The sequence below is a fragment of the Hermetia illucens genome, chromosome 5 (assembly GCF_905115235.1).
Source record: "Hermetia illucens chromosome 5, iHerIll2.2.curated.20191125, whole genome shotgun sequence".
Taxonomy (NCBI): Eukaryota; Metazoa; Arthropoda; class Insecta; order Diptera; family Stratiomyidae; genus Hermetia; species Hermetia illucens.
In genome coordinates, this window is record NC_051853.1 from 40,360,944 (window position 1) to 40,377,976 (window position 17,033).

Here is a 17,033-nt window from a genome sequence, read left to right on the forward strand (position 1 = left end):
TCCCGTTAGGTTTTTGATAAAAACGCATTTAGCAGGGTCGGGAAGATGGACTGCAATCAATTTCAAAAAGATGGTATTCAATCATGATAAATGCATTGAGAGAATTCGAAACCTACTGAACTACTTCCTGTTCCTCTTCAGAGTTAGACAAACTTACCCTGAATGGACTGTAAAGCTTCAGATGGAAATTAGTCCTTCCCTTATAAATGTACATATGTATCGCACCTCAACCACACACCAATGTCAGAATATTGTACTCCTCCGACCGGGCACTTCCTTGTGTTTCGCTATCCGACTTACGCCCTAGATGGTCTAGGTCAAGGTCGTTCAGCTTCTGCTCTTCTGTGGCCAACTGGTCCACTTCCCTGCTCGTCGTACGCTCTCAGCCTCTTTGGCCTCCGCAATTCCTTGGGGGCCTCAGTAGAGTTTCCACCCGATGTGTCGTCCCAAGTATACTTCCTTGGTTTCTCCTTGTACACGTCCACAGGTCTCCATGGTTTGGGTGATGAAGAGGCGTAGAAGCTTCCCTGTCTCAATCGCCAACATGTGTGCCCTGATATATCAGTACCAGTAAATGTCAACAGTTATGTTTTCTTCCAGCCTGGCGTTTTAGGGACTATAGTCCAAAACCAGTCCGCCATGCCTTCTGTCACGCAATCTAACAGGATAAGACCTGTTTGAAAGCGTATGCCGATAAACACGAACTCCTTATTCCATCCCTCACACATCCCCATGATAATGAGATCTTCAATTATTTCCTGCTCTTTACGAGTGAGTATTTGCTCCCTAAATACTTTCGTCAGTATGGTGACATGAATGCTCTTTATTTATCCTGTCTCCTGGCTTCATACCAGAGATTTTCCCTTTCTTGGGCTCGAGATGGCTTGTGAGCACTTCCCTCTTGTGGGTTGATTTCCGCTGCTATGCACTTCCTTGTCTTTGATGCTGAAGACTTAGGTCTATGCTAAGCCTTTTTAGGTCTTCCTTCGGATACCGCAGATACCATTTAGCATCTACGCCACTTGAAAAATATTTGCCTGTGTGTGTGTGTTTGCGGCGGAGGAGAGCCAAAGCCTCTGAGCACTCACACCATAATGGTCCATTGTACTCGATTCCCCCATCTAACAGAATATCCTGCATTCGTTTATGTATCGCAGGATTTCCGTTAGTGGACGTGAAGCAGCAGCACCGAAAATCTGATATCTGATGCATCGATCGGTAAAGCGCTCACATAGAAAATGTTCCGTGGATTCCACTTCCTCATTACAGGGTGGACACGTATAATATTGGAGAGTTCCTATTCTGAACATATGTCCAACTAATGAATTATGGCCAATCAGAATGCCTACAATACTTCTCAAAGTCTTCCTGCTGTTCGACAGGATAAACTTTGCAATATGTTTGTTTGGCTCTGATAGGAAAAGTTTGGTGTGATTAGCAGCATTAAGAATCAGCCATCTGTCTTTATGAGTAACTTGTCCCCAGTTTTTTATCTCAGCATTATTTAATCTTCATAGTTCAATCGATTTCTACATTCCTGAACGATTTTTGAAGTGATCAAAGGACTGCTCAACGTCCTCAATGCAGCTTGACTATCGCTACAAATTGCGGTGCCCCTGCCCTCCAATCGCTCGTCAATCATCCAGGTTGCAGCCCTTAGGATCGCATGCACTTCAGCCTGAAAGACCGTTGTACATTGTTCCAAGGGAAATCCCCACTTCTCGCTTTTATTCGAGAGGTAGACTCCTGCTCCAGAATCCTGTTCTGTTTTTGAGCCATCCGTGTAGAATATGTCAATATATCCTGACATGCATTCTTCTGGTTCGTCCAAGTTTTCTCTTCGTTTCAAAATAACTTCATATCTTCTACCAAACAAATGTATGGGAGTCCGAGAATCAGAAGGCATTGCGAAAATTGGATTCAGTTCTCCCAGTAACTCTTCCAATGCACTCTATACCCCCATGTCCATTGTTTCCTCAGTGACCTAATCGAATTATTCTGAACTGCCCTCATTACAGTGCTCTGAATAAACAAATCCAAAGTCTGCAAATTGAGTAATGCATCCAGAGTTGCGCCGTATGTCGTGCTCGTGGCACCAGTGATACCCAAACACACAGTTCTTCGCAGTGTTTACAGTGAAACCACTTTTATTTTACTTTAACCCACCATCCTACGGATGCATAAGCGAACATCGGCCTAATGATAGTAAAATATATCCACATTACTACTTGAGGACTAAGTTCCCATGTCGAGGCAAAGGTCCCCCTACACAGCCCATAAGCTGTGAGAGCTCGTTTCATCTTAACCTTTACATGTTTGTTTCAAAGAAGCTTTTTGTCTAGAATACCATAACTCCCAGGTATTTCACTTATTCGAAGAATTGCAGCGTTGTACCCTTCATCTCTGGAAGGCAAGAGAGCATTCAGTTTTCTCCTAGCACAGCCACGTCATCCGCATTAGCTTGAGCGTGTATTGGAGATTTTGGACTTCAAATAGTAGTGAGTCGATCAGCACATCTCCTTGAGGGCAGCCTTTTGTCGCTTCCGTTGTTAGGTAGCGATCAATACCCACTTCAGCACATAGCAATTCCTGCGTTAGCATAGCGTATATCGACTTAATTAAAGTTTCATCAACACCATGCTCTCTGGAAGGACGCACAGTCAAACGCCCCTTCAATGCCCACGAACATCCCCATCACGTACTCGCCTTTTAGAGTTGCGTCCTCTATCTATAAACCCAAAGAGTGAAGTGTAGACTCACAGGACTTTCCATGTTGGTAAGCGTGTTGTTTATCATTTAGTGGGTGCGACCTTAGCGCCTTCCCGCGAATGTGATGCTCAACCAATCTTTTCAAACATTTCAGCGAAAAGCTGATTTGACTGAAATTCTTTTGATTTGAATAGTCAGGCTCAGGCATGAAGACCACCTTCTGCCAAGAATAAGGCACGTAGCCCAGAGCAAGACATCCATATTTCTTAGAAGTCGCTCTAAGTGCTCTATTCCCTCCTTTAGTATCGCTAGGTAGATGACATCCATGGCAGGTGCTCTAAAGTGTCCAAATGATAGTATAGCAACTCTCGCGTTTTCATTGGGAATTGCAGTGTCCCCATTCCGCTTGCAATACCTTCGTGTTGGGAATGGTTTGCAGAAACCGAAAGTCTCTTCCTCCCACTTCGGGCAGTGTACTTCCAAGAGAGTCTGTATAGACTCAACCCTTGAGTTCGTGAAATGGAAGTCTCTCTTTCACGTTCCAGTTCCTCACAGTATACTCTAAAAGAGTCTCGTTTCGAACGTTTTACGAGCCTCTTATATTCACGCTGTGAGTTTCGGAAGTTTAGCCAGTCTTCGTCTTTATTGCTTTTGCAAGCATGATTTAAAATTCGTCTGGTTGATTTCCTGAGTCTTCACAGTTCCCGATTCCACCAACTATTTTATCGCGTTGGCTCCGGAAAATATCACAAGCCTTTTCAAAGCACTCTAAAAGTGTGCGATTCAGAGTTCCCAATTGATTTTCTATCGTTAAGGATTCCTTAGTCTCCTAGGGAACTATACTTTGTCGTCAAGAAGTTCATTGAACTTCGTTCAATCTGTTTTCCTAGGATTCCGTCTTTGTATTACAGACTGTTCGCCTGCACTAGTCAGACTAAATTCTAAGTAACCGTGATCTGTGAGTGAGACTTCATCTAGCACTCGTGAGCCTCTAATCAACTCTAACGTGCCCCCACCTGATAGGCAAGTTTGTGCGCAGTATGGGTTCCCGCTCATCTGTTTTTCGATTTTTTAATACTTTTCTTTAATACAATTGTATTCACTTGAATTCCATGAATATGGGGGTTAGGAGGGAGGAGGGGTAAGTCCAAGCATGCTCACTAAAGCGAATAGGTGTCAGTGAGGCTCCGTTCAAATACACTTAGTTATCCCCAACTGCAAACTGTTTAATAAGCACTATTCCCCCTGGATTGGGGAGGTGTTTTTCGACCCTTCAATCTTGATCCGTAGCGTTTTGTTTATAGTAGGCCACCCCCTGCAGAGTGTCGCTGTCATTACTCACTAACGATGTTGGTAGACGAGAGGCTTGGCTTCTGGGAGCCATACCGACTCCGCAGACTGTCTTTGATCCATCGGTGACGAATACAGTCTCGTAACTTTACATCACGTCGCTAGTCTCCCACTTTCTCATGGTGGGAAAGACCACAACAAAATTCCTTTTAAAACTCTTCTTGTATGTTTAATCATAGGGAATTCAAAGAGATTTTGAGATATCTCTCCTTGGATGCTACCTCTACGGCCGTAGGGCTTCGTAGCTGACAGCACTGCATGTGACAGCATATTTAATGTGGAGGTCTAAAGGGAGAGAGTGCAGGAGTATATGGACGGCACTTGTGGGGAGCACTGAACCCCAGTAGCATCTACACACGCAATTCTTCGAATTCTGTTAAACTTGGTTCTATAAGCTATTTCGTGCCTGCGCCACTATACAATAGAACCATTCCACCAGGATGGGACGAACCATGACTGTGTACCTACATAGAATCATGCTCGGCCGAAAACTTAATTTACTTACAAAAATTGTGGATTTTCCTTTCATATTATTGTTTTGAGATTCAGAGAAACGTGATATTTCCATGATCGTCCTTAAATGAATATTGAGGGCGCGCTCTAGAGTCTTCCATGGAGTGATACTGATTTACCGAAAGTCGTACGCGGACTCATGTCCGTGCCTACAACTTTTCGTATATAAACGACCTACTCATGTATCGCCGTGTGGTACATATTCAAGTGAAATACAGTTTCCGAAATTATCTACAAGCCACGGCACAACCCTTGCTTTCTATTTCTCGACGATAATCTCAGACGACCTAACCTTGAATCAAAGGTTTGAGTCAAAGTCATCCTCGCTAGCTGGACTACCAGCTCCAGGGTTTCATAAAAGTATTCCATTCAAAAGGTCCCCGACTTTTCAAGAAAGGATGAGCACTTATGTTCCTTAGTCAGAATCTCACAGAGCCTCCCAGAATCATAGGTGCTTTCAATGTCAATCATGCTGACTGACTTCTAGCTATTCAGGCAATCCCTGTATGGTTGCCAGTATTTGCTTCTGTAGCATATGCTGAAGACCTCTCTTGTAAACTTCAGAGGCGTTATAACTTTTTATGAAATAGTGACCACTGTAGATGTTTAGACGAGGAAAGAGTCTGACAAAATATTAGAATAGACTCATTTGCAACGCCATAACTTTTTAAAGGGAGGAGGAGGCTGGCATCCACTCCTACTCCGTGATAATATAAAAATACACGTTTTAAGGGAAATGACCGCCCCTACCCCTTTATAACTCTCCGAAGAAGTGAAATATCTGGGAGTTATTCTAGACAAGAAGCTTCTTTAGAACAATCATGTAGAGGTAAAGAGGTTAAGGTGAAATAGGAGAGTTTTCGCTGTTCCAGATTCAATATGGTGGATTTATTCTGGGTACCTGGTCATTGTGGAGTAGAGGGCAATGAAATTTCGTATGCGTTAGCAAAAGAGGCTTCAACTTTCCCCATGCCCGGACCGGAACCAACAATTGGGGTGTCGGTAGCATTGGCTGATGCTGCTATCAAAAACTGGGAACAAGCTTCCCATAATGACAGGTGGCGAAGCCTTAATGCTGCTAGACAGACCAAACTCTTCCTGTCAGAACCAAACAAACATACAGCAAAGTTTATGCTGTCGAACTTGGAAGTATTGTGGGCATTTTGACTGGTCATAATTCACTAGCTGGACATATGTTCAGAATAGGAATTATCCAAAATGATACGTGTCCATCCTGTAATGAGAAAGCGGAATCCACGGAACATTTTCTATGTGAGTGCCCTGCTTACGGACGCATCAGACATCAGATTTTTGGTGCTGATGTGCTCCAACTACAGCGGATAGCATCACATCCACTAACGGAAATCCTGCGATACATAAATGAATCCGGGATATTCCGTTAGATGGGGGTATCAAGTACAATGGACCACTAAGGTCTGAGTGCTCAGAGGCTTTGCCCCTCCCCCACCTCAAACACACACACACCCCTTGAAAATTCAACTTTTATCAAGAATATTACGACATGGAAATTCTGAAATTGAAAAAACAGTTTAAAAATCAATTATTCAGTCTGTATCCTTTTAATTGATAATAGGAAGTATGTATATCATTTTCGCGTTTGTCAGAATGTAAGCTTACTTCATTTCCTTTCATTGTATATATTAGCGGAGCTTTCCAGTAGAGATAGAATTTTAACCCCGCTCCAAAAGATACTGTCTCATATGGCTTGTTAGCTTTTTTGCTCCTCACTTTTCGCCTCAGCACAAAACATCATTAGTCAAAGCTATCTTTTGGGCCATAAAAACATAACATATCTAAATTCCGTTCCTCCTGCTCGCTTCACTAGAGATGCGCACTGCTCGTGAACAATATGTAATTTCATTAATGAACCTTCCAATAAAGTTTGTGGTGCCGAGTAATTAGGCACTCCCGGTCTTGTGGTTTCTGAAACCGATGATAGTGTGGCTGCAACACGCTCTTTTTCCTTATTCCCATTCAGATTTGCTCAATTGCACCGCTCCGCAGTGGATCTTCGGAGGCTGGCGTCATGCCTGCTGCACTCGCCCTATAAAAGTGGATTTTTATTGTTCCTTCGATTAAAGGTCGTGATGCACGAATGCACGGGAACCGTTAGAGATCGTGATTGAATGGGCCACGGCATGCTGTGTGCATCAGGCATTTGGCAGGCTGTCCATCGATGGATTCTCCTGTTACCACTGCACCCAAGTGCATTCGAAATGAGATAACAATTGCGAAATTGTTATAACAATTGCACTGCACCGTACTCCTGAGGAGCAGTGCCCATGGACCCACTGTGTAATTATATTGTTGTGCGAGCAGCGTGTTTTCATAGTGCTGAGATAGTACGTAATGAGGTTCCAATTTGTAAACCAAATTTCATGTAATTCCTGCCTGGGATTCGTGGGCGAATAGCGGAGATGAGATAGTGGCAAAGGATTGAGCTGTTGCACGCAATTCTTATGACATCGTAAAATGGTAATATCAGAACGCATACTTCTGTCTACACGTTTTAGGAGCGATGAGCGTGTCGATTTCCTATGGTTTTATTGCTATAATTACGGTCCATATTCATAAATTATAATACTTTCCATGGATGGTACGGTATTCAAGGTAAATTCTATAAAACCGTACAGTTCCCACAAAGGAACCATTCATGGAGAAGAATATATGACCGATTCAGCGGAATGTTTAATAAAGCCTAATTGATTTAAATTTCCAGTCTAAAGGTCAATGTCCTACCAAAATAATTAGCATTTCTTCGCAGATATATTTGTTGAAATTTAAAATTTTAAGTCTTGCAACACCTAAACCACGCCGGTTATTCTTCTAAGGGGCCAGCGATACCAACATAACAGTTGGCCTGAAAATTTCGATGTTCGATTTTACTGTGCTTCTCTCTCGATTTCTGCTGCACTGTCTTCGGGCTTCATCTTGTTGCGGATTTCACTGAGAACTAAGCCAGTCCACAGTGTCCTCCATTGCGCAGTCTATTAGTATAAGACCTGGTCGAAAGTCTGTGCTGGTGAACACAACCTCGAATAAGGTCCTCCTGTTCCTGTGTTCCTGTGAATATTTGCTTCGGATATACTTTCGGCAGTATAGCCAGTGAAATGTTTTTTGTCACGGACCTCCTAGCTCCTATCTTCACCCCTAAACTAACCGGGGGTTTTCTCCCTCTTGGAGGACCATGAGTTTCAAATAAGACCCTCACCATGATGACCGGGCTTGGCAGGGTAGATATTCTTTCCCGACTACTCGTGGGCTCAAGACCTGGACTCAAATAAGAAATTAAAAAAACAGAGGATAGAAAAAGGTGGTAAGGTCAGACGCGTCAGGAGGACGAGGTGTTAGCTTCCAGCGAGGAGACAGTAGCCGTTGAGGACAGTGCAATCGGCGCCAGCAGTAGCACGGCTATGAAATCAAGCGCAAGGACCTCCCCGAACGAGACAGCAGACGAAAGTTTCTAGCGACGATTGGTGTTCCCACCTACCTCGCTGCTATTGTCGATAGCTACTTGCAAGAGCGGACGCAACCCAAGTAGTACATTGTCTCCGAGTGTGTACCACTCTGTTCTGGGGAACATCATGTACAACGATATACTTAGCCTTCCGGTGTCGAAAGAGGCCACCGTGGTGGGTTACGCCTACGACATAGCACTGGTAGTGGTCGCAGAGTATTTCGAAAATGCTGGATTTTACTCAAGCGAAACAGTTAGTACGGTTAAGGATTGGTTATAGAGTGGTGGGCTGGCACTCGCAGAGGAAAGAACGGAAGCGATCCTCATGACTAAGCGCCGCAAGAGAAATTACGCCTGTATTTGAATTAGGAATTGTATCATCACTTCCAAACCAGCCATCAAATACTTGGCAGCGATTATAGACGAAAAACTCAATTTTAAGCAACACATAGAGTTTACTTGAAAAAAGCATCCACCTCGAGTATGGCTCTGACAAGGATGATGCTTAACGTAGAACGACCGCGGCATACTTGCAGGCTGCTCGTAGCCAGGGTTGTGAGTTCTTACTGTATGTAGTACCAGTTTAGGGAAAGCACTGCATGTTTTAGGCAATGCACCTAATTGAGTGCGGTATACCGAAGAACAACCTTCAGGACCATCTCAGAAGATGCAGCGTTCATTATGTCGAGAATGATGCTGATTGACATCCTGGCAACCGAGATGATGAACATTTATAACACCAGGGTTATATCTCCTTTATCGTAGGCCATAGAGGATACCTTTAATACCTGAACAGGTTTAAACTGCACACTTGATCTAATTATCCAAACTGCGACGGGGTATCGGAGGACGAAGCGTACGTATTTTTCTAATGTCCTAGGTTCGTAGAAGAAAGGAGGAACCTAGAGGAAACTCTAGGTGAAATACTATCACCAGAAAATGTACGGAGACTGGTAGCTAACAATTCCATGATCGCAGCAATCCAAGATAAACTTCGAAAAGCAGAAGAAGTGAGGAAGGCGCGATTACGAACCCCACGGGTAGACTAAGGATAGCTAGCTAAAGTAAGCTAACTCCACCCCTTGATGTTATACCTAAATGTGGTTCCACAGAGTAGGAGAGGGGGGGAGAGTCGGAGGTAGTTTTAGTGGCGTGATCAGGCCAAAACCTGTTGAAATTTTCCACCTCCTTAAAAAAAAACTAATGGTTTCCAGCTTGAAATCCACTGCCGTCAAGCTGAGTGAAGCGAGTATCAGCCATAATACTCCTCATCCGAAACCGTCGTCGTCGTGGGCCCTCTCAAAAGCAAGTACTGACATGTGGGTTGGTCGGTTACCGAAAACCAGCTAACAAGTTGAAGTCCACTGGAGTCCTGCTCAAGAGCCGGTACCAGAAGTTCACGCATATTCTCAGCAAGATTGCTAAGAATAAGCAGGTCAGTACTGTCAACGAGTGGAATGAGAAGGACTTCGCATTTAGTGGTATTTAACCAGGCGATTGTTGAGGAATATAGCAGCAAACGCTGAATAGACGAGCGGAAGGTGAAGCCCACCGCCCTCAAGGGATCTCAAAACGAGGTCGAACGAAAACACTTTCTCGGTTCGTGCATCGCTAAGATCAGCGACGCTTGTGAAAGATCATCTACAACGAGATCTCCAGGAGGCAGGTCGCTCGCAACTGGTTGCCGACAATGGGACTCTTAGGGTAGAGAACTGGAGAGTGTCTGACCAGAGATGCTTCTCCGATGATAGATGGATACTTTTCAATCCAGATCTCGCTGCAGAGGTCTCCAAACCTTTCAGGAACCCCAGAGTATCGGCTGAAGGCAATTTGGTCAAATTATCTAGAACAAACTTTCCGGTACGCAGATCGGTAAGATTGGCACGACAGACAAACTGGAGTCAAAGGTCCAAACCACCTTTAAAGTCTCGGGCAAGAAGACAAAAATCTTCAAAATCTAATACAGGCGTAAGTATGGGCAGCTATACAAGGACTGCCTGAAAAAGTACAAGTCGGTCATCAACGCTACCAAGAGGCGGTCTTGATTTGATTATTGTAAGAAGATCGAAAGCACCAGCAAATCTGGGACCCTCAGTAAGATTCTGCCCTAGAAACATAGAAACTCATTGTTTCTACAAAAGTTGGCAGGCTCCTGGACGGAATCTTTTGGTGAAACCCTAGAGTTGCTAGTTCAGACGCAATTTCCTGCCAGTGTTCATGAGCCAGAGCTTTGTTTAGAGGGCATGCAGCCGCCCCAACCGTACAAGACTATCAAATTGGTAATTACCGAGGATAAGATTGGCTGACTTCTCCGCATATAAATCTCCGGGGCCAGATGGCATAATGACAGTCATGCTTTAGAAGCAACAGTAAAGGGTTGTACCAAAGCTTTTGGAGATTTGCCGGAACTGCATTTCTTTGGGATACGCATCACAGTGTTGGAGACCCGTACAAGTGGTTTTCATACTGAAAGCGGGCAGGCACGGTCAAGAGTCCACGAAGGACTTTCGACTAATCAGCCTCACTTTTTTCGTGTCGAAGACCCTGCAGCGCGTCCTGGACTTCCACTTAAATACGATTATGGAGAGAACGCCTTTCTCTGCCTATGTCAAAGGGAAATCAACAGAAACCACGAGATAATTGGCTCGGTTGAGTGGTCACCACAGTAGAAGCAGTATACACTAGCTGCCTTCTTGGATATAGAGGGAGCATCCAACCACGTTAGGACCAACGCCATCAGGGAAGCCGTAACCAGCATTGGATTGAATGTCCATGCTAAAAACTAGGACAATACAGTCGGGTTTGGGAGGTAGCCACTTGATCAGAGCTGTCAATAGAGGCACGCGCCTGACTGACGTCATCTCTCCAGTGTTCTGGTTAATAGTGGCGTATGCTTACGACTTGGTGATATTGGTCTCAGGGATGTTTCTCTCCATTGTGGATGACAAAATTGCAGGAGCTTTGGGGAAGGTGTGCCTGTGAGCCGCAAAATGCGGACTCGGCATAAATCCTACCAAAACGAAACTAACGCTATTTCCCTCCCAGACATGAGTACCCGAATTCCACCCCGCGCGGCTGAATACATAAAGTTTGGTTCTTTCCTCCAATATTAAGTATTTGGGTAATTCTGAATCCAAAGCTAAACTGGAGATTAAACATAGAACTGCGGATTAAGAAGGGCTGCATAGCCTTGGGGGCCTCCGGGCGAGGATGGCACATCTGTGCTGCATTCCATCCTAACGTACGGCTTTATTGTGGCAAGCTTTAAATCAGGCCAAAGAATCAAAGAATCACGCGAGGCATGCTCCACACCCCTAGCATAACATATCCAATCTGACCGGCAGCGAAGCGGCCATTAAGGCCTTATACTAAGCGGCGACATCCTCCAGGCTACGGGACAGTACAGAAACGCACTGAACAGTTTGAACGGAACATGCAAGGCCACCATCCGTTGGATTTGAAGGAAGTGTTTTCGGCTCCTCAATCTTTAAATGTAGCTTTTTGTTAATAGTAGGATCACGTCGTGCAGGGTGTGGCTACCACCACCCACGGTCTTGTTGGACGAGAGGCTTGGCTCTTGGAGGTCCACAAATAGTTTGGCCCCCAGAGAGTTATATTCCGCATCAGTTTATCCTGCAATTCGTTTATACCATTTATAAATATGCCAAAAAAGGGGAATTTCAAATGTCGATATCCCAAAAGCTAGTCAAGGTATCAAAAACTTACGTTTTTTATGTTCGTCCTTTTTTGTAAATGTATTGAGTGCAGTTGCAAACTAGAGGGTGATGAAAGTGAGCGACTTTCATCAAAACATAAATTTCTCGAAGTATATAGACATGTTTTTGGCAAAAGAATGAAATGTTCTTCCTTCTTTTATTTTCCCAAAAACTACCAGCTCGGTTACAACAATAAAAGATTTCGTTTCTATTGGGTGGTGAAAATTTAACGTCTTTGTACGTCACTAACACGCGGCGCCATCTATAGCTTCACATAAACATCTGCAGAAATTTCTTCAGATATGCAATAACACCAACCCACCCCTACTCCCGCTGTCACTAGTGAATACTTGACATTTCACTGTTGCGAACATTTTGTGTTTGTTTCGCGAGGTTTCCATCGAAGTTGGGTGAAAATGACTTCGCTAGAGCCGCCACAGAACAAAACCTGGGACCTGTCGTTGTACGAGCTACAACGCAAACCCCAGGAAGTGATAACCGATAACACAGAGATCGCAGTATCGCCGCGGAGCCTACACAGCGAGCTGATGTGCCCCATTTGCCTCGACATGCTCAAGCGGACGATGACCACGAAGGAATGCCTGCATCGGTTCTGCTCTGAATGCATCATTACCGCCCTGCGATCCGGCAACAAGGAGTGCCCCACTTGCCGCAAGAAACTCGTCTCCAAGCGCTCCTTGCGCCCTGATCCGAATTTCGATCTGTTGATATCGAAAATCTATCCCAGCCGCGAAGAGTATGAGGCAATTCAGGTGGGTGGAGAGATAAATTTGTACTTGCAAAAGATAGCTTTCTAGTTTGAGAGAAAACAACTTAAAATGTACTTTCACTCATAGGAACGGGTTCTCGCCAAATTCAACCAAACCCAGTCTCAACAGGCGCTCGTCAATTCCATTAACGAAGGCATCAAATTGCAATCTCAAAACCGCCCCGGGCGCTACAGACGGGGCACTGAAAGTGACCAACAGAACTCTAACCATGCCAGCTCGAGTTCAGCCTCGCACAACAATGGGACTGACTCCCGCGACGACAGACAGCAGAACTCGAATCCGCCGTCGGTTCGGAGCACGCCCTCGCCAGTGCCCTCAAACGTGAGCAGCAGCAGCAAACCTAAGCGCGCGACCTCGGTTTTTACCTCTGAACGCTCGGAAGAGTCCGAGAGTAACAGCGAAATGGATTGTCGGACCGAGGGCGACTCCAACATCGACACAGAAGGCGAGGGAAACTCCGAGCTGGGCATAAACGACGAAATCGAGCTGATTTTCAAACCGCATCCCACTGAAATGGCGGGCGATAACCAACTCATCAAAGCGCTCAAGGAGAACTCTGTGCGGTACATTAAAACCACAGCCAACGCAACAAGTAAGCTCCTTAAAGACAACCTTCATATACTCGGAAGTAACTTTCTCTTTCCATTTTCCCTGCAGTTGACCACCTCAGCAAGTATTTGGCCACTCGCCTCACCCTCGATCTCGATACTGAGCCCCCGGCCGACTACCGCGTCCTGAGCTTCTGCATCTACATAGCCCCGCAGCCCGGACAGCTCGTCATCCTGAACGGCAATCAGACCTTGCAGCAGGTGAGCGAGAAGTTCTGGAAGGTCAACAAGCCAATGGAGATGTTCTACTCGTGGAAGAAGTCCTAGGGAACGTAGAACCACTCTCTGGAGACAAGGGAGTGAGCGATCGAATCCTCTTCGTTCTTCGTCATTCTCATTCGCCTTCGTGAATCTTCACTGGATTCTGTTCTCTCATCGTCATGCGAATGTAGTGTTAGCGTTTCAGTTGATTTAATTCGTTCATCTTTACTTGTAAGGAAGGTAGAGGGCTTCGTCTTGCTTGGTTTCCGAATTATCCTTTTATTCGAAGCGACTCAGTTTAGGAAGTAGATTTAGGGTTAAGTGTGCACTTCGACTGTGAAGTGCGAGGTAATAAATGTCTATATTTAATCAGATAATTGTGATTTTTATTCCGATGGCCCACATCTCCGAAGAATTGTTGGCCCCCTACATGAGGATGGACGATTCCGTAGCCTAAATAACGGCGAAATCTATGAGCGATAACATGACCGTCCGGTTGTGGATAAAAACCGGCTCAATAGGTTATAATGGGCGGGTCACTTAATCCGTATGGATGAGGATGATCCAGACCGGAAAGTCTATAAGGGCAATCTCTATGGTAGAAAAAGAAGACGAGGCAGACCCAGCCTGAGATGGAGCAATGGCGTAAATCAGGACGCCAGACAGCTTTTAGGCATATCGAATTGGTGGACCTCGGCGCGAAACCGGGATGTCTGGAGTTCCTTATTAAGGCAGGCCTAGACCGGATACCGGTTGTTGCGCCGTTGATGATGATGATGATCCAAAAATGCCCTGTGATTTGGGCTCAAGAATACATTCAAACTTTTCTTCGTTCATCGTAAAGGGAGACCAAACGGGATAGAAATTTGACTGCTACCGAAAAGTCAATGAATAGGGGCTGACCCCAAACTACAACCTTTGGTTGTCGAAAATGGATTATGATTGATTTCTGGAATGTGCACACGTTCCTCGACAACCGTAGCGTGGGTCCTTAGAATGCTCGCTTTCTCCAATTCGAACGGGAATTCAAATGATATAAGCTGAACATTCTGGGCCTAACCGAAGGAAAATGATGGGACTCTGGATAGTACTTTCCGTCGTCTTGTGGCAATATGCATTTATAATCGAGAAAGGCGGATGGTAGCAGACGCGAATCTGGTGTTCGATTGTTACTGACCGCTAGCGCCCTCTCTTAACCTGGAAGACGATTTTTTACTGCAAAATTCCGGTCTAGGTTAAAGTACAGTGTGGAGATTTCCGATATAATGGAAAAGGATATTTTTTTATGAGCAATCACACGCAGTTGAGGAGAAGCTTCCTAACGACGACATTGTGACCATGATGGGTGATCTGAATGCTAAGACGGCCTCGGACATAACCCGACCGTAACGATAATGGTGGGCAGTTTGTGAATTTCTGCAGCTTACACCGTAAGTTTAATATAGTGGGCACCGTGACAAAAGGGAACTTGGAACTTGTAATTATTCTGATCAGGAAAGCGGAAAGAACTAAATGTTTTCAAAAGTGTATAACGCAAAGATTACATGTGATCACAAACCTTTCGATGGTTCTGTGAAGGATCGATTCCTTATGCACACTGACCTGAGATGGAAAAAACACTCTACCACGGTTCTTACTGGAGCTTAAACATATCGCCTTCGCCACCACTCACAGCAGTAATACCCCCGAGTAGATGCAGACGTAATATGGCTAGGTATTCCTACAGTATTTTTGGAGATTCGAGCAAAGTTTGCCAACAACATCTCCTATCGCTGCAACACTTACCATGGCTCCATGCTATCGGATGCGGTACAGCTGCTTAATAAACAGTCTATAAACTTAGCAGCCATTGAGGTCCTCGGCAACCCTTCTTTCTGCCCTGAAGGTGTATTCATCAAGCCATACAAGCGCTCCAATTCGCGGGTAAATTTCAGGACAACCTGTCTGCCCCGCAGAGCAATATATCTGTATCCATGTTTACTGTCCGTCTGTTTTATCAGAATGTTAGGGGTTTAAGGAACAAGCTGGGGGTCTTCAATTTATTCGCGCTGGCTCAGCAATACCATGCCATCTGAATCTCTGAAAGCTGCCTGGACGATGCCATAATAAACTCCGAGCTCTCCGAAGGGTACTCCACTTTCCGCTGTGACAGAGACTGGGATGCATCTCATAAGTCCACCGGCAATGTGATCCTAATTGCAATAAAAGATACATTCCCCGCCGAACCCGTCTTTTTCTCCTCTGGCTTTCCTTTTCACTGGGTTGCTCTTCGTGTCTCCACGCCCACCTTCCTGCTGTTCATTGTATCATGTCTGCTTGCCCTTCTTACCTGTATGAAGAATTGTTTGACAGTTTATCCAAACTCCTTACTGTCTGATTCCCTTCCCTCCCTATCTCCCTTTGTGGAGATTTTAATCTCCCGATGCTCCACTGGCCTCATCATCCTAGCTGTCCTTCCTTCCTTCCAATAATCTCTCCCATTTTTCCCTTCTACTTTCTTCCTTTATGAACACTTGCTGTCCCCTGAATTTCAATAACACCAAAAACTCCTTGGGCCGCACTCTCGATCTCTTCCTTTCCAAGATCCCGGAGCGCCATCTCTCTTTATTTCCTTGCACATCCCCATATGTCAAAACTAACGCCTATTACCCACCGCTTGAATTTGAAGCGAAGCTCCCTCGTTAAAACTTCAAAGCCGAGGGTAAATCTACTAAGTTCAACTTCCGCAAAGCCAACTTTGACGGTCTGAACTCAGCTTTAGCGTCTTTCAACTAGGTACATATTTTAAGCAATTCAACGTGTGATCAAGCTCTAAGCACCTTTTATAATATCCTGTCTCATTTCCTCTCCTGTTATGTTCCTTATTCCCCTGGTTGTCTACGTTCAAACCCAACTTGGTTCACAACGGAGATTCTTAATAACATTCGCCTGAAACATGCACTGCGAAAGAAGTTTCGGGCTTCTAAGAATGACGCCGACCTTCCTCGCTTTAAGACCATACGCTCTACTGTGAAGTCAATGATTAAAAAAGCGCATAAAAGGCACTTATTGATCGTTGACGCCGCCCTTGCTCGCGGTAACTTGTAACCGTTTGGTTCGACCCTAGCTATTCTCGTAATCGCACACAACCTCTCCCTTCTTCTATCAGTTTTGCTGACTCCCCTGTCGACTCCCCACAACAATCCTACGATCTTCTCTTCACCTATTTTTCTTCAGTGTTTTCTCCCTCATGAGCGATACCATAACCGTCCGGTTGTGGATAAAATCCGGCTCAATAGGTTACGGTGGGCGGGTCACTTAATCCGTATGGATGAGGATGATCCCACCTGAAAAGTCTATAAGGGCAATATCTATGGTAGGAAAAGAAGACGAGGCAGACCCTGCCTAAGATGGAGCGATGGCGTAAGCCAGAAGCCTGAGTATAATCTACAACAAAAGTCTAGAAGAATGCTACTTTCCCCATCTCTAGAAAGAGGCCCTTATGATCCCTGTCCTCAAGAACGGAGACCCTTCTCTTGCTGTGAATTACTGCACCATTTCTCTTCTCTCCTCTTGCTCCAAAATCCTCAAAATATATGTCAACGACTGGTTGACCTAGATCTACGACTTCAAACCTTCTGGTCTTTAGCAACTCCATTGCTAAATTCTTCAATTCACGACAGGAGTT

General features: G+C 44.9%; 1 protein-coding gene across 1 annotated transcript; it reads left to right on the forward strand.

Moving 5' to 3' along the window:
* Nucleotides 1–12,108: 12,108 nt before the first annotated feature.
* On the forward strand, nt 12,109–13,743 carry LOC119658000 (E3 ubiquitin-protein ligase RING1). Its single transcript, XM_038065220.1, has 3 exons — nt 12,109–12,539; nt 12,624–13,149; nt 13,215–13,743. The coding sequence occupies exons 1-3, from the start codon at nt 12,183–12,185 to the stop codon at nt 13,430–13,432; spliced, it is 1,101 nt and encodes a 366-aa protein (XP_037921148.1). The 5' UTR covers nt 12,109–12,182; the 3' UTR covers nt 13,433–13,743.
* Nucleotides 13,744–17,033: the final 3,290 nt, after the last annotated feature.